The 17,652-nt window shown below is 37.2% G+C and overlaps 3 protein-coding genes across 5 annotated transcripts; 2 read left to right on the forward strand and 1 right to left on the reverse strand.

The window, feature by feature from the left end:
• Window positions 1–1,223: 1,223 nt before the first annotated feature.
• On the forward strand, window positions 1,224–5,172 carry LOC113036762 (extracellular calcium-sensing receptor-like). The gene is made up of 9 exons (XM_026193228.2): window positions 1,224–1,647; window positions 1,920–2,214; window positions 2,320–2,406; window positions 2,587–2,856; window positions 3,060–3,266; window positions 3,354–3,629; window positions 3,713–3,940; window positions 4,030–4,153; window positions 4,241–5,172. Exons 1-9 carry the CDS (start codon window positions 1,415–1,417, stop codon window positions 5,170–5,172), a joined length of 2,652 nt encoding a protein of 883 aa, XP_026049013.2. The 5' UTR covers window positions 1,224–1,414.
• A 955-nt stretch (window positions 5,173–6,127) lies between these two features.
• LOC145420140 (uncharacterized) lies at window positions 6,128–13,639 on the forward strand. 2 transcript variants are annotated; one of them, XM_080288944.1, is made up of 12 exons: window positions 6,132–6,529; window positions 6,865–7,071; window positions 7,325–7,563; window positions 7,651–7,751; window positions 7,844–8,028; window positions 8,517–8,711; window positions 9,211–9,297; window positions 9,980–10,233; window positions 10,312–10,437; window positions 11,336–11,476; window positions 11,930–12,041; window positions 12,219–13,639. In XM_080288944.1, the coding sequence occupies exons 1-12, from the start codon at window positions 6,397–6,399 to the stop codon at window positions 12,434–12,436; spliced, it is 1,998 nt and encodes a 665-aa protein (XP_080145070.1). In that variant the 5' UTR covers window positions 6,132–6,396; the 3' UTR covers window positions 12,437–13,639. The 2 variants fall into 2 exon arrangements, with proteins under 2 accessions (XP_080145072.1, XP_080145070.1); XM_080288946.1 differs by lacking the exon at window positions 10,312–10,437 and having other exon boundaries at window positions 6,128–6,529.
• LOC145420141 (uncharacterized) lies at window positions 12,788–16,125 on the reverse strand. 2 transcript variants are annotated; one of them, XM_080288948.1, is made up of 7 exons: window positions 15,866–16,118; window positions 15,525–15,741; window positions 14,509–14,642; window positions 14,072–14,219; window positions 13,711–13,959; window positions 13,341–13,611; window positions 12,788–12,988 (listed from the first exon to the last, which is right to left on the reverse strand). In XM_080288948.1, the coding sequence occupies exons 2-7, from the start codon at window positions 15,542–15,544 to the stop codon at window positions 12,788–12,790; spliced, it is 1,023 nt and encodes a 340-aa protein (XP_080145074.1). In that variant the 5' UTR covers window positions 15,545–15,741; window positions 15,866–16,118. The 2 variants fall into 2 exon arrangements, with proteins under 2 accessions (XP_080145074.1, XP_080145073.1); XM_080288947.1 differs by having other exon boundaries at window positions 15,525–16,125.
• Between the last annotated feature and the right edge of the window lie 1,527 nt (window positions 16,126–17,652).

Below are 17,652 nucleotides of genomic sequence, written 5' to 3' on the forward strand. Positions count from 1 at the left end.
CCAATATGCTCCAATGGATAATGAGAATCAAACATTAAATACTGATCTTTATGCACAGGTTTACGGCACACATCAGCTTTTAAATGTCCCTCATTACAGATGGAAATCTCACAATCTAACAAGACTAACCTGCAATTTTTGGGGTGTAGGTGTAGGTGCTGAAACAAACAGACGGCCATGAGAAACATTTCTCACTACTTCATATCAGCAGTACTTACGTGCCCCTGAAATGAGACCATGTAGTATTCACAGAAAGAGCGTGAAAGATTGTTTGAGCAGGACAGACTTGAAATCTCCTTCCTTTATCTACTTCACATGAACATCAACTTGAGTGATATTCATGTCCACCAAACTTTACACTTAGAAGGATGCATCCATTGGACAATGAATGTTAAATAGAAAGCACGGGGTGTATAAATGGGTGTGAATGTTTGAATCAGGCAAGTTGCATTAAGCAAATCAGGTAGAATGGAAAAGCACTATATAAGAACCAGATAATAGCTGTGTAATTTACGCCACTGCTTTGCATTGCAGTTGGTAATTTAAGGGTTGGTTAGCTGCTTGGCCATGGAAACCTATTCCATGAAGGTCTCTACCCAATGTTCTTCAGCTAATTTGAAGGCCACATGGAATTTGGAGTTCTGTAGTGATTGACTCTGCAAAAAAGTTGGCAACTTCTGTCCACTATGCTCCTGTCCACTTGCTGACGCCACTCTGTGATTTTACATGACCTACCACTTCATGGCTGAATTGCTGTTATTCCCAATCACAGTAACTTTGTTTTAATACCACTCAGCTTGTTGGATAGGATGCATCCTATCATGGTGCTACACTGCAATTCCCTGAGCTCTAGAAAGTGATTCATTCTTGAGTTTGCTTGAGTTTACTTGAGTTTATACGTCTGTGGCCATGGAAATGATTAAACACCTGAATTCAGTATTTTGATTTTGATTCGTGAGATAATACTTTCAGTTATATAGAAAATAAAAAGATACTTTAATACATGCTCACTGAAGTCCACTTAGTGTGGCTTTAAAAAACTAAATCAATACAAAACCCTAAAATATTCTGATTATATAGCAATTTTGCAGTCAAAGACAAATCAAATAGGGAATAGAATTTTTAAACATGACCTTTCTGAGACATTCATGATAAAACCTGCTGTACATAAATTGAAATTTTGATGTTTATTTTTCCTTTTATACATCTTGTATGGTGGTTAAACCCCAAGAATAATCATTCTTCTGTTATATTGATTTACCAGTGTATATGAAATGCATTATATGCCCTGCCCCCTTCTTATTCTTTTTCCCTAATGGGTGGAGTGCAAGATTAAGTGACACAACATTTCAATAAAAGGGATTAGTAAAGCAATGAAACATAATTACTAGGCTCAGAAAATCAGAAAGCTGTCATGTGCTCATTATTACAAACCAATTTGCTCTTGATCATTTTGCTGTATTTCTACTTTTCTTATGCTGTATCATCTCATGTATTTCCCTTCTGTCAGTTACAGGGACAATTTCATCTAAATGGCATGCATAAGAGTGGGGATGTCGTTTTGGGTGGACTGTTTCCAATTCACTTTTTTAGAAGCGTTCCTCATCTGTCTTTTACCTCAAAGCCACAACAGCCTACATGCCATGGGTACGTTTAACAGATTATCAGTTTAATTGTTGCCATTCGTTTAGTAACTACTAGCTTTGCCATATATTTCCAGGGAACATGTTTGATTTTTAAGTAATATAATATATAGATTTTTAAGCATCTGTTGTTATTTTTTTAAATTAAAATATATCTTTAATTGTCGTCATTAATTTTCTGTAATTTTTTTGTTAGTTTTGCAATAAGTTTTCCAAGTAGTCTGCGGTATTACTGTATTATTCAATAATTATCTTTCTCTTTTTTCTTCTTTTTAGGTTTTATGAACTAGGATTTAGGCTGGCACAAACCATGCTTTTTGCTATTGATGAAATCAACAGAAATTCCAACCTGTTACCAAATGTGACTCTGGGATACACTTTTTATGATAACTGCGTTGAACTTGGAATTGCATTTCGTGCAGCATTGTCATTAGTCAGTGGTCAAGAGGAAAAAATTATATTGGATGATACATGTGTTGGAAATCCTCCAGTCATAGGGATTGTTGGTGATTCTTCCTCTACACCTTCTATTGCCATCTCCAGCGTCTTAGGTTTGTACAGAGTACCTATGGTAAGTTTTCAGTTTAACCATAGCATGTTATTTTTGTTTATATTAACTTAATTGTAAATTTAATGTCAATAATAATATACAATATACAGTCTGTATTTTTCACAGGTGAGTTATTTTGCTACATGTTCCTGCCTGAGTGGCCGTCAAAAGTATCCATCCTTCTTTAGGACGATCCCAAGTGATGCTTTCCAGGTAAACGTCACCAAAATTAAAGAAATGAAAAATAAAGAACTAGTTTTTTTAAGGATATATCTGATGAATACCTGTTTACCAACAGAATACATAATGATGTGCTGTAAAGCTGATGAAAAGAAATGCTAAAGAAAGATTTTTCTAGCCTATGCAATAATGATTTAATCTGTATTCACTTAGGTTCATGCTATGATTAACATTCTCAAACATTTTGGCTGGACTTGGGCAGGCCTGCTGGTCAGTGATGATGATTATGGATTTCATGCAGCAAGAGCCTTACAATCTGAGCTGAGTCTGTCTGGTGAAATTTGCCTTGCTTACGTTGAAGTTTTACCTTGGGACAAAAGCACAGATGAAGTCAGGAGGATCGTGAATGTCATGAAAAAATCCACAGCTCGAGTTGTCATTGTCTTTGCACATGAGAGTCGGATGATAAAGCTTATGGAAGAGGTCTGGCTTTAAAACAATTTAATTATTACTAATTTAAAAGATCACTAAGTGTAATACGTATCTTTCATATTTATGTGAATGTGTATAGAAAACAAATCACATTGAATTATTTTGGCAGACCAGAAACTAGTAGAATTTCATGATGATATTATTTTTTTAAATTTCAGTATCACTGTAAACTTTTGATTTAATACAATGCACAGGTACTAAGGCAAAATGTGACAGGCCTACAGTGGATGGCAAGTGAAGCCTGGACATCAGCTACTGTACTCCAAACCCCTCAGCTTATGCCATACCTGGGTGGTACACTGGGCATTGCTATTCGCCGAGGAGAAATACCAGGGTTCCGGGAGTTCCTGTTACAAATACGTCCTGACCTATATCACAACAATAGCTATGGGAATAGCATGGTAAGAGTTGAACCATTTACTGTAGTATATGCAAGAATTGCATATTTTCTTTATGTCTAACAAACATATTTCAATCATATATTTCAGGTGAATCAGTTTTGGGAATTCACATTTCAGTGCAGATTTGCTCCAGCTCCACCAGGCTGGTTGGAAGGTGGAGGTCCACTATGCACTGGACAGGAAGAACTTGAAAAAAAAGACACTGAATTTTTGGACATTTCCAACCTCCGGTCTGAATACAATGTATACAAAGCTGTTTATGCTTTTGCACATTCTCTTGATGATATGCTGTATTGCAAGCCAGGAAAAGGGCCTTTCAGTGAACACAGCTGTGCCACATTGCAGTCACTGAAGCCATGGCAGGTGTGATATCAGGTTACACTCAATCTAAGTCAATTGCTCTGTAATTATTTGCAAGTTAGATAAAACACATTCTTTTTAAACAGCTTGTTTATTACTTGGAAAGGATGAACTTTACCACACCATTTGGTGATCAAGTGTCATTTGATGAGAATGGTGATGCATTGCCAATTTATGATGTGATGAACTGGTTGTGGCTCCCAGATGGAAGCACTAAAGTTCAGAATGTGGGTGAGGTTAAGAGATCAGCTTTCAAAGGTGAAGAACTCATACTTGATGACGACAAAATCTTCTGGAACTTTGATTCGAAAAAGGTTATATATGTTTTTTCAGACATTTATATCTTATCACATGTATGTTATATATGTCATTCAGGCAGATCATTTTTACTTTCTTCTTGTAGCCACCTCGATCAGTATGTAGTGAGAGCTGTCCTCCTGGTACCCACATGGTGAGAAGGAAGGGGGAACCCGAATGCTGCTTTGACTGCATCCCTTGTTCTGAGGGAACAGTCACTAATAAGAGCAGTAACTATTTATCTTTCAGCACAGCATATTTAATTAATTCATATTAAATATACAAAGTGTTTCACTATCTGCCCTCTTTTGTATCAGACTCCTTGGGGTGCACCAGTTGTCCAGAGGATTTTTGGTCAAACTCCCAACGTGACTACTGCGTTCCTAAGAAGACAGAGTTCCTCTCCTACCACGACCCTCTGGGTATTTGTTTGACAGCAACCTCCTTACTGGGCACATTCATATGTGCTGTTGTTCTGGGGATCTTTATCTATCATCGCAAAACACCTATAATACGTGCCAACAATTCAGAACTTAGTTTCCAGCTATTACTGTCACTCAAGTTGTGTTTCCTGTGTTCACTTCTGTTCATTGGACGACCCATGATGTGGACATGCCAACTCAGACATGCAGCATTTGGGATCAGCTTTGTGCTGTGTGTCTCATGCATCCTGGTAAAAACCATGGTTGTTCTGGCTGTGTTCAAAGCCTCCAAGCCAGGAGGGGGAGCCAGTCTGAAGTGGTTTGGTCCTATGCAGCAGAGAGGAACAGTTTTGGTTTTCACATCTATTCAGGCAGCCATCTGCACTACGTGGCTTGTCTCTTCCTCTCCAACTCCACATAAAAACACCCAATATCACAATAACAAGATTGTTTATGAATGTGCTGTTGGTTCCACTGTTTGTTTTTCAGTGTTATTGGGCTATATTGGTGTGCTAGCTTTCCTCAGTTTTCTTATTGCATTCCTGGTGAGGAATCTCCCTGATAGTTTTAATGAGGCCAAACTCATCACATTCAGCATGCTGATCTTCTGTGCTGTGTGGGTGGCCTTTGTTCCTGCTTATATCAGCTCACCAGGAAACCATGCAGATGCAGTGGAGGCATTTGCCATCCTGGCCTCAAGTTTTGGCCTGTTAGTTGCACTATTTGGACCCAAATGTTACATAATCCTGATAAGACCAGAACTGAACACAAGAAAAGCTTTAATGGGTCGTGACATTGTATGGAAAAAAAATTATGATTCAGAGTGAAAAACTACATGTGGAAAATAAAATATACATAATGAATTGAATTCACAGAAATTTGTAGAAAGATCCCAAGACGTTTGTGTTAATAACCTATTAATGCAAACTTCAAGAAGTATGATTTTACCAGAAAAAAACTTGTAGTAGTTTGTGTAGTAAGTAGGAATTGGAGCTGCAAAATGCATGGCTTCTTGTTTCTTTTTAATACCAAGAATACTTCAAAAGTGTAATGATTACTTAGAAGTACCTGTGGTAATTTTTATGTAATAAACTGTATTCATTGATGCAAAATGAAAGACTCCCAAGAAGTCTGATGATTAGGTGAAATATCCATAGAAAATGCAAAAAACACCTGATTCAAAAATAAACAATAAAACAACAATAAACACGTATTTATACTGATCAAAAACTAGCTGGATAATAATCTATTTTATCATGAATCACAATATGAAACATATCAAAGAGTTCTGTCAAAAGAGCTTGAAAAATAAATAAATACATAAGATAAGGCTTGAAAGTATAGAGTATATTTTATATCTGGATGACAATACAAGGTAAAATAATATGAGGTGGAAAAGTATGGAACGCCAGGACTGCCATAACGAATTAATTAAATACACCATTAAATAATTAATTAAATGTGTCAATAATTAATTAAAATTGGAATTAATTAATTAAATAAATAGTTATGACACATGTAATTAATTAATTATTGACACATTTAATTAATTATTTATGTATTTCACATTTTAATTAATTATTGACACATTTAATTAATTAATTATTGACACATTTAATTAATTATTTATGTTTTTCACATTTTAATTAATTATTGACACATTTAATTAATTATTGACACATTTAATTAATTATTTAATGATATATTTATTTATTTCATTTTGGCAGTTCTGGCGCCTGGCTGTCATCATGAAATAATTTTATCTGTCAGCCTCACTCATCAAACTCAGGGGGCGGGGTTAACGCTCTCCCTGTGGCTTGTCTGACATCTGATTGGTTAAACTGTAAAGCAAGTCCAGACAGATCGATCCCTGATAATAGATTGATGTACTCCCAGTAAATCTCACTCCGATCCTTTAGGTGGTGATATTCATTTTTAACTTTGCTTGGATGCGCTATGCAGTTGGAAGCAAGAAGTTGCCGCCATAAAAATCAAGACACTTGACAATACTTGTGTACCTCAATTGATACATTGCACGACGTGTACGAGAAATGTCAAAAAGCTGTCCGGAGCTGCTGAGAGAAGCAGCGAATTTAATTGAAGAAGCTCTGAGGACAAATTCCCCAACTCCGTCAGCTCAGACACAGCAGATACCTGCGGCACCATTACATACACCTGTCCAAAGTAAGTAACGTCAGCCACGTGTTATACTAATTGATGACTTAGCACACAGTTAAATCTTAGCAATCAATATGAGCATCTAAATTTCAGTGGGCGGGGGTTGTGCACCTAGGTTTATGTGTGGTAGTTAGCTAATTATGCTTTGTGTGTGACTCACTTTCGTTGTGTGTGGATGGGGCATGAAACTAGATAGTCAGTAAAACGCCCTTATTTTGCAGCACCATGCCTGGTGCTGATGTGTAGCGTTAGTGACGTTTAAAATGATGCTAAGCTGAAAGTTCAGACTGTTGTAGCTGACTGGTGGTCTGTTCCGCTGGGATATTTTCTTTGTGTTGCAGCCGAGCTAGCAAGGCTCTTTGCTCCGTATAATGGTGGGAGTAGAAGAAATATGATAAGACGGTCAGCACAGAGCCTAGTACCTAGAAGAAGCTACACACATACGTTCTGTTGCTTGGCTGATCACAAGGCTAACAAAGTTCCAAGCATTCAGCTTAAAGCAGACCTCCATGCTGCAGGACTTGGAGAGCAAAAAGTGACATTTTCAGGTAAGTCTGATAGTAGAAATTTACCAGAGCCCAGTTTTGATTGTGGTTCACTGTAGGTTTTTTTGTTTGTTTGTTTTTTGTTTTTATAATTTTTAGCGTGAATGTGATAAATATTTTGTCATTTTAATTTAAATTGGACTTAAATTTCAACTGTGTGATTGTTATTTTGTGGCTATTAGATAGTACTGGCTTGTTTTCAAATATGTGGGTGTTTGATTGAATGGATATTATCTGTTTATTCTTTTAAATACAGGGAATGACAATGATCCCGAGACTGTAAGAACTAAACTGATGGAAGTGTTTCCAAAGCTCCAAGAAGGGGGAGGATTTGAGTTTCTAAAAATTACAGGATCTACTCGTAGTCGAAATCTTGCATTGCTTCAATGTCCCAGCACTGGATATACCATTGGGTATCTGAAAGACCCATCTGCAATGATTGGGCAGGCTACAATCTACATCCGTCCACTTCAACAGGACTTGCACTTTGATTGTGTACATAAATCTATATTGTCATCATTGTCATCAAATAAATAGCATTGTGGAATTTAAATTTATAAATGGATGTTTTTTATCTTTTAGGAGAGCTCAGGTCATGCCTCTGGTCCACTCATCTCCTGTATTACTTGTCAGAAGGAATTTTCCTTTTCTGAAATAAAAATGCACAGAGACAGCTGTGCTGGGTATGTACTAACAAAGACATATGTGTACTACATATTCATTTTACATTAGGAAAATGAGAGAGTATGACTATGTCAATTTTGTTAACTTCAAGGACATCCACGCAGGAATCACATAGAGAACGAGAGGGAGGCCATGTTGAAGAAAATGATAGAGAGCCAGCCACAGTCAGTGAAAGTGTGCCAGTTAGGCCTGAAACATCAGAAACCTCAGCTCAAAGTGCAGTAGTACCAGTAGTAACTGGTACTGAGGAGTTTGTTCACAAAGAACCTGACAATGGTCTGTGTAAACACATAGAGGTGCTATAAGTTTGCAAACAACTTACATTCATTCAGTAAAAAAATATTACCTTTAATAAAATTACTTTAAAATAAGTAGTACTGCATGTAATCAACAATGTAATTCATGACTATTAATGTTAAAATACTTTCTTGGGTTCTTAATGTTGTTTGGAAACCCTGAAAGTGATGCTAGGGTAACTGAAACCAGGAATCAAACCTCATTCTGTGCAGAAATGGAATATTTAGAATATTTCTGGTAATATGTATTAGAAGATTGATTGGGTGAATGCGACTGTAGCATAAAGGCCTTTTAGTGTTTGTGGTAAAACACTATATAGGTACTAGGCCATTTGCCTTTTGGTGCTGCACTGAATGACATTTTTCAGGTGTTCTTCATCTTTGACTGTAAAGGAATGCATATCTGCATGTAACATGTTAAGAAGGTTTTTTCTATGTGTAATTTTTTCATTTATTTTTGCGGTCTAGATTGGGTGGTGATTAAAGATCCAGCTCATGCTGCCAAAGTTTTCAGAGAAAATCTACTTCGGGAACATGCATCTGGGACACCACTTCAGCTGAGGATGGATGTGAGGGACTCTGAGGAGGACAGAGACCGGGCACTTCTCTCATTCTATAAACGGCAACAAGAATGGGCATGTCCACTTCATTGTACCCTTGATGGTTAGTAATAGAAATCTATTGTGTTAAATAAATTAAATTAGTTAAATGTCTTTCAATGGAGTTGTCTTAGTGGCTTACTGATTTCATGTGGCTGAAATGCATCATACGATGAGCTCCGTTGGCCAATCATGCTAACTACAATGACAGTTATAGTGTTTTTACTCTATCACACAGAATTAGCCCTGTTACTGTGAAAAACTGAATTGAATATTAAAAAAATTTAATTTGTTACAGGTTAATAAGTTGGTTGTGAATGGGCCCAGTGGTCCTAAATAATATACCTTACCACTATTAATATAAATGTGTATTGTACAATACTCCTCTTTTTTTGTTTTCTGGCAGGGTCAGGATTCTAGGATTCCAACCAAAATAATATTGCTTTCTCTTTAAAAAAACAAAAAAACAATGTTTTTAATTAAATAGGTTTGGCAATAATACTCAGCCATTTTTTTTTTTTTTTTTTTTTTTGTACAGTGTAATCATCTGTATTTTATTTCAGGTGATGCTGCTGTTGGACAAGGGGTGATGCGGTACTTTGTGACAACAATAATATCCAAACTCCAGTTTGGATTCAGAGTAGATCTTGGTAAGTGTACCACTATTTTCATATGCTTTTGTTGTGGAATTTTTCCATTAAAGAAAGCCTGCAGACGAGCGGTAGCTAACATTCTTTAATCCAAACACACAAAGAACAGACAACCAAGCTTGGTGGAGCCTGCATGTCCGCGGGACAGACGGTCAGCAGAGTCTCTCTGAGCCCAGCATGGCTCTCAGTTAAATACCTTTTTCAGGAACAAAAAGCAGTACACAGCTGTTTCACACCTTAAGGTTCACACTCCCTTGCTACCTCCCAGAGTCCTCGAAGAGACAAGACTCTTCCTGTGGAGTTGTCTGCTTCCCTAACTTCCTTACTAGACCCCCATCATTTGTCTTGCTGTATGAGTGTGAGACTTGTTAAAATCCAGTGGCACCAAGGCATTATACGATAAAATAATGTGATTAATACATAAGTAAAATAAATTCTATATACACGGTATTTCACCACTTTTAAATGTATTTTACTCTTATGTGGTGTTTGTGTCTGGATTTTTTTTTTTTTTTTTTTTTTTAGAAATTAACTAAAGGATAATATTGGTATATATTATCATAATTACCTCACTCTCCTTGCTTTAAAGCTTGTGATAATTTTGAAAATCCAGTTTTACATAAAGCACTGGCAAATTTAAAAAAGTAAAATAAAGAAAACTCTGCTTTCTTGGTACTTCTAGGAGGAATGGGTCGAACACTGCTATTTGAGGGTGAACCGGACCATCTGGTCCCAGCAACATCAGAGGTACTTATCGAGAGCAGCCTCTTCCGGGTTGCAGGAAGGATGTTGGCCCACACCTTTTTGCATGATGGTCCCCGTGTCACAGGATTAAGTCCTGCAATAATTCACGTGCTGTTCAATGGTGACCCGGAATTGGCAACAATTGTTATAGAAGACTGTCCTGATCTGCACATCAGGAGTATCATACAAATGGTATGTAAAATTAAAAAAATTATTGAATTACAATCAGTGTGTGGACTACCACAATAACTTGTTTAATCTTAATTTTAGCTTGAACTCGAAGAACTTACTCAGGAACAGCAAGACACAGTCTCTGATCTTTCCCTGTCTTGGGATCTCCCAGCAGTAAATAAAACAAATAGGAGATGGCTGCATAACAAACTTCTAGTGCATGCGGTAGGTTCTTGCTGGTTAAGTATCAAAGACATTGTTGTAGTTGTTGAAATTAATAAGCAGACGGATTTGTATAGAGTAGCTTTTTATTCTACACTGGCAGGCAATGGTCATGTTTCCTTTTTTTCCCCCCTTTTTATTAGTGCCGAAATTAGTTTTGTAAATATTGGGTTTTTAAGCACTAAAATTTACCATTCTCCCAGTCAAGTTGAAATTCTTCTTCTTTATTTTTTTTTTTCTTAAATCATGCACATATTTTTTTCATAACCAAAAGCTGACCTTGTCCTTCATACCTGGAAGTGTTGGCACTCACACCCTAATTCCACAAATGCGCGCACACAAGATGAAACTTCAAATACAGAAATCCCTTTACAAAATATCTTCAGGCTGTAGTATACTGACAGCAGGTAAAAAATTTAATGTATGTTTGTGTTTTTAAAATTCCCTTCTTAAAATAAACACATTCCAAATCACTACTTGATTTAGAAAGGGAATCCTCCCACTCACCCATCAGTTGTGCCTTCAGCAGAACAGTTATCTCAAGTCTGCATTACCACGTTTTGCACTTAAATAGGCATTAAAGACACATTGTAGTTAATGAAAAAAGTTACCTTAGCAATTTTTTTTATTTATTTATTTTTTTAATGCAGAATGTGGTTTGATGTTGGGAAAATAACAAAGCCCCCATAAAATATGTGTGTGTGAATTGAAGAGTATATTACTGTAAACTGTGCAAATTTATTATATTTGTCTTTGGTGTATACAGTCTACTACAGTGTAAATAGATATGGCAAAGCACGTCAGTGTGTCTTCATGTAAATTTCCTCTACCGTGCCAACTTGTGTAGAATTCAGGAGGATATTTGTTCTTATACTATGGCTTGTGTCTCTCTGCCTGGAAGGTTATTGGGAGAACCATGCGCCAACTCAAACAGCTGAGAAAGGGAATCAAGGATGTCATGGTATGGCCCCTGCTAACGAGTAGGCCAGATGTTGTCCCGCTTCTTTTCCCACGAATGGCAGAAATGCAGTTCACACCACAGGTAAACCAGTTCTTTCTCATCACTGATAAGAGCGGTCCCCAACCTTTTTTGCACCATGGAATGGTTTATGTCCGACAGTATTTTTAGAGACCAGCCTTAAATCTGTAGTGGATTAATACAAGAAAATAAAACCAGTACCGCTAACAAAAAAAGATGTATTCATAGCACACGGGTAAAGAACCAAGGATACCGAGTTAACGATAAAAACCCTGAAAACCATAAATTTCACACCTGAGCATCAACTCTCACAGCCCTGTACCTCATGACTCACCGACCGTTCCGTGGCCCAGGGGTTGGGGACCAGTGATTTATGAGACCTTATTTATAAATGTATTTGATGAACTTTCCATGATATAATATACTGAAGTTGGTGTTTCCTATTAATAAAAATGGTAAAATATATTCTTTTCACCAGTACTTTAGACTAAGTTGTCCTCTTCCATGTTCTATCAGATGGTAATAGACAAAATCACATGGCCAGCTCAGGATAGTGATGAAGATGAGGAATTTGATGTTGAGTCCATGTGCCGCATCACTGGATTTCTACGGATCTTCATTGAAACTGGTATAGGCACCTTTTTTTTTTCCTTTTTTTTAAATAAAGCTATTGCTCATATTGCAAATGCTTGATAATAAGCATTTAAAGTTATAATGTATGAAATTCATAATTTCACTGTATATTCTCTGCAGCATGATGAACAATTAACTAAATGTTTTCTTAACTCCATTTCTGACTTTCTAGCTTCATCAAGTAGACTGGCCCAACTGATGAAATTCTGGGTTGGCTGGGAGATGCTTCCTCCTGAACTCAATGTGGAGATCTCTGGTGGCACCTTTCCGACAGCGTCTACTTGTTTTGAAACGCTAAAGCTGCCAGCTCATTTCCAGACATACCAAGACTTCGAGGAAGCACTTATTTCTGCAATAAATAGTGCACACACAGGTTTTGGACTGGTTTAAGATTTTTCAGGCTGAAATTTCGCCATAGTTCAAACAGAAAGCAACCAAAGGCGAATGAAACACATGTTTAATGGTTCACATTTTTCTAAAAAGCAATTTTACATTTTGATATAAAATGGACAATGCATCCCAAGCTGTCATGTCTTTTTTTTTTTTTTTTTTTTTTTTCCCCACAATTACAATAAAACAAATTATAATTTTGTTAACCAAAAAATTATGTGACAAATGTCATGATGGGGGAAAAACTTGAAAGAAAGAAAGGAACTTGTAAGATTATGTGAGGGAAGCAAATTGTTTTACATTGCATGTCTGTTTGTTTTAGCATGCTAAATAAAAAGCTTGGATTGTATATCAGTCTCCTATGGTTCTTGACAGAATTTGGACGGTCTCCAAGTAAGATCCGATTGCATCTGTCAATGAAACTTCTGGAACTGGCAAAGTAGCAAGCTCTTCATCTGATAGCTCACGGCCCAGCTGAATGTCAGGTACTGATGTAGCGCCTCCATGGTTAGTGTGAGGCCCGTTCCAGTCAATCCCGTAGTCTTCAGAAACCTGAACGTGGAATAATCTTTAGTGTTGTAGTTACAACTACTTTAATAATGCTTTAGGTCATTGCACAACCTATTTGGGACTTTTTTTTGGTCCGCATGTTGGTGAGTATTTAAATAATATGTTAACAATCAAATACTATAAAACAGTACAATTGTGCATAGGCTAGAAAAATGTACATGCGACAAAGAAATCTTAGCTCAAAACGTTGGAGAGCTTAGGTTTGAATCGCTGACTATCACCTTTTAGCACATGGGTTTTCTCCCCTAGTCAAAAACTAAACAGTATGTAGCAGGGTTTTTTTTTTTTTGTTTTGTTTTTTTTTAACTTTGTTAAAAGGCGGTTGTTCTCTAACCTCTGAAGGATCCTCCACGGGGCCTTGGTCTCTGTATCTTATCCAGAGTTGCTGTGGTGACTGATTCCGTTCAGTTCTAAGACCATGACTGTTCCATGCATCTTGGAAAGAGTCTAGGTTGCTCTGTATGTGTGGACGGAAAACTCGGTGCAAGGCGTACAGATGGATTTCACTGTCTGGATTAAGTGTTCCCTGATGTTCCAGTGAAGTGAACAGCTGATAGAAAAGGTCTAGGGCATGCTCGTAGACATCTCTCCACATCCTCTCTATTCTGTGATTAAAATAAAATTGAAAATTTTTATGTGATGTAATTTTCATAAAGCATTACACTGGTAGAGTCTATAACACAGCAACAAAACATGTTATTTACCGCTGATTGTGGACACTTCGGCCTGTGATGTGAGAGTTCCTGTTGGTGCCTCTGCTCCTGATCATGAATTCAGCTACATCGGCATTCTCCCCACCTTTATCAGACCGAACCCTTGATGGCAGTCCGTACTGCTCAACAGCAGCAATAAAGCTCTCCAAGACTGTTCTAGCTCTGTTGTTGCCAGCCACTGTCAAGTAGACAATTAGTCGACTGAATCCATCCGTGCCACCATGGACAACAAATCTCCATCTGTGAGACAATATGTAAAACACACACACAAAAAAAAACAACCTTTTTGTAGAACAATTATTTAAAATATCTATAATATGGTTAATGATTCCTATGTCAATACCACTGATACCTTATTAGCTTATGGTTGCCGTCAATGTGCCATAAGGAGTTTGGACCTGGAACAGAATACTGCCGTCGTCTTAATACATGCAGCCGTAGACGTCTGATGTTCACTCCTTCTGCATCGACTCTGCGTAAAGACTCCCGCAGTCTTGAGACTGAGAGGTGGGCAAAAATAACCACAAACTAACTGGCCACTTCATTAGAAATACCTATATTAACCACCTGACCAATATTGTAAAAATATCTACCAGTAGAATTTCAAATATTCATCAGTTAGTGATACTGTCATGGTCACTTTTGAGGAAAGAGTGTCAGTATAATAAACTGCATAACAAATCATGGTGCTTAGGAAAGGATACATACACAATCATGAGCTTAACTTTAGCTTGGCTCACTAACAGATCACTTATTCATAAATTTCAATAACAGGCTTATTATACTCACCAGGGACACGCACACCTCTTGCATTCAGAAATCCATGCATTAGCTTGTAGCCGGTGTTTGGATGGCTTCTGTGGACTTCATTTACAATACGATCCAACTCCTCATCAGTAACAGATGAATAGAGGTCTGTCTTTCTACACAGATGAAAAACACTGAGTAATGTTGGAGTTTACGAAATATTATCTTAGACTGGTCGACAATCAGGTCTATAAGTGATGACCTGATGAATCCTGCTTCCACGCTCAAACTGCTCTGTGTTTTTTAAGGCTGTTGTGCTTTTAACACGTTTTAATGCTTTGCATCTTGGTCTATCTAATCTCAACAAGCCCCTAAAAACAGTTAGTGATCACTGTCGGCCTCTCTAGGGTTTCATTACCACTGTTGATTTTAAAAACCAGTTTTTAAAACCTGGGTGTAACTGCAGCCCAGCCCATGCAGCAGTATATTAATGACTGGGTGGATTATCTCGATTGTTCTCCTGACTGAAGTTTTGTCCATTTACAGCAGGGGTCTCGAAGTCCGGGCCTTGAGGGCCGATGTCGTGCAGGTTTAAATGTGTCCTTGACCAAAACACAGCTGATTTAAATGGCTAAATTACCTCCTCAACATGTCTTGAAGTTCTTCAGAGGCCTGGTAATGACCTAATTATTTGATACAGGTCACTGTGTCTATGCTGTGTAGCTAGCGATCACATAGCACATCATTATATACCAACTAGCCCAACTTCATTAACCCCACAAAACGTTTATTTTCCTGTCTTCATTTATGTGAAGTGATAGCAGAGCTGTACATCTTAATTTGATTTAGAAAATCTCTTGGTGTGAACATGCAATATTATACTTAGATGGAAACTAGCTAGCTAACTTCCTGCTAACTTCTAACTTCGTTAAATTGCATAAATTCTGTTTTCATGGATGCCTGGATGTTAAACTTAATTGTTGCACCTGGTAAAGGAGCAACGCTGATAATTTTATTACAGAATTTAGACAGTTTTTCAATTCTCAGTGAGTAAATACCTTAAGCCGTTTTGTTCCATACGCCTCCTGATTGTCCTTTCAGACACTCCGAACCTCGTCGCAATTTCACTCGCTGTCAATCCACAGAGAACATGATGCTCGAAAACGTCAATCGGTATATCAAAAGCGGGGCGTCCCGTTCCGTGAGTTTGCCGCTGTTCCGCGATGCTTTGCTGGAGTACTTCATGTAAGTTTGCAGTCACTCTACCATCAATGTCTTGGTTGGAGAGTGCGGAAATAAGTCCAAGAATTTCAATAAATTCCTCAGTTTTATTTGTCACATGCTCCGGCTGAGCAATTCCTGCTTCAACATTATCTGCTAGGTCTAAAATATCTCTTACCAACTCGAGAGCGATTTCACGAAAATCCCCCATGACGGTAGCGATGTTTTGCATGGAGCCACTCCAGACCAAAGCAATGGTTTTGACTCGATCAGCGTTAACCCCGCCCCCTGAGTTTGATGGGTGAGGCTGACAGATAAAATTATTTCATGATGAGAGCCAGGCGCCAAGACTGCCAAAATGAAATAAATAAATATATCATTAAATAATTAATTAAATGTGTCAATAATTAATTAAATGTGTCAATAATTAATTAAATGTGTCAATAATTAATTAAAATGTGAAAAACATAAATAATTAATTAAATGTGTCAATAATTAATTAATTAAATGTGTCAATAATTAATTAATTACATGTGTCATAACTATTTATTTAATTAATTAATTCCAATTTTAATTAATTATTGACACATTTAATTAATTATTTAATGGTGTATTTAATTAATTCATTATGGCAGTCCTGGCGTTCCATAGAAAAGTGACTGTCAATGGAATATATATATGTCTAATACACAAAAATAAAATGCCATCCATATTTCACAGCTGTGTGTGTGTGTGTGTGTGTTGTTAAATGTTGAGTAGGCGCAGCAATAGAATTGTAGAATTATACTCGCAGGTGTGATGTATCAATGAAATAGTCATTTACAAATAGTAATTTCAACAGAGGTTGCCTTGGCCATTAATTGAACTCTAACCATCCAAAGATCCAACCTCTCCTGCATGAAGTCGCACCAAACAGCAGAGGTATTACCATAAGGTAAATTAATTTCAAGATTATTACATATATGACTTTCATATTTCATATACTTATAGAAAACAGAAAGAACGTCAGCTTTCAAGGTTTCATGGTCCTAAACCCTTTAAGACCGGCTGGGGCGGGCACGCTCCATTTTGCATACCTAATTTTAAATCCCAGTAGAACTGCAACCACATAAGCTAGCGCAATACTGCATTTTGCATATGAAACCTGAGGAGTTGTACTTACATTTTATGCCATCAGCTTGTCCTAAGTCAAGGTTTACTTCCACATATGGCTTTGCAAAAATTTCAAAAAAAGCATTTGCAGCAACAAAAACATAATATTCTAGAAACAGGCTTTGCCGATCCAATCAGCTGTTCATGAATAGACGTCAGCGCGAACTATTGCATGTCTGCCATTACCTATACTGGTGTTTTTAAAAGTCATGTTTGACTTTATGCTTTTCTGTATAGTTTCTGGGATGGTTAGAACTCAAATTGCACTGCTGGAAATTGTTTATGTTTTATAATTCTGACTTTAATCTCAGCATTCTGACTTTATTCTTGGAATTCTGACTTTATTCTTGGAATTCTGACTTTATTCTCAGAATTCTGACTTTAATCTCAGAATTCTGACTTTAATCTCAGAATTCTGACTTTAATCTCAGGATTTTGAGGTGGGCACCTGCAGGCTTCCAGCTTCAGTGACAGCGATGTGTCCAGTTTGGCAGGTGGAGAACTAATTCACTAAATATGGTGGATATAAGTGATTTTTTGCGTGGCCGAGGGGTCCCCGAAGATGCTATTTTATTAATGGAAGAGCAGAAGGTGAGTAACAAAAAGAGAGATAGTTTGGTGTCTCCTATTTTTACAGGAAAACAGTTACGGTACAGTTACGGTTAGCGATTAGCATGCTTGTTAGCTTATAATGTTATATAGGAATGAACGTGTTTCATGATGTTACTGTATACTAGGTGAATTGACGTTTTAACTGTTGTCGATTGCGGGATCATCCCAGATGGGTTCGTTGCATTTTATTTTATTGTTCTA

This window comes from Astatotilapia calliptera, chromosome 14 (assembly GCF_964374335.1).
Source record: "Astatotilapia calliptera chromosome 14, fAstCal68.1, whole genome shotgun sequence".
Lineage (NCBI taxonomy): Eukaryota > Metazoa > Chordata > Actinopteri > Cichliformes > Cichlidae > Astatotilapia > Astatotilapia calliptera.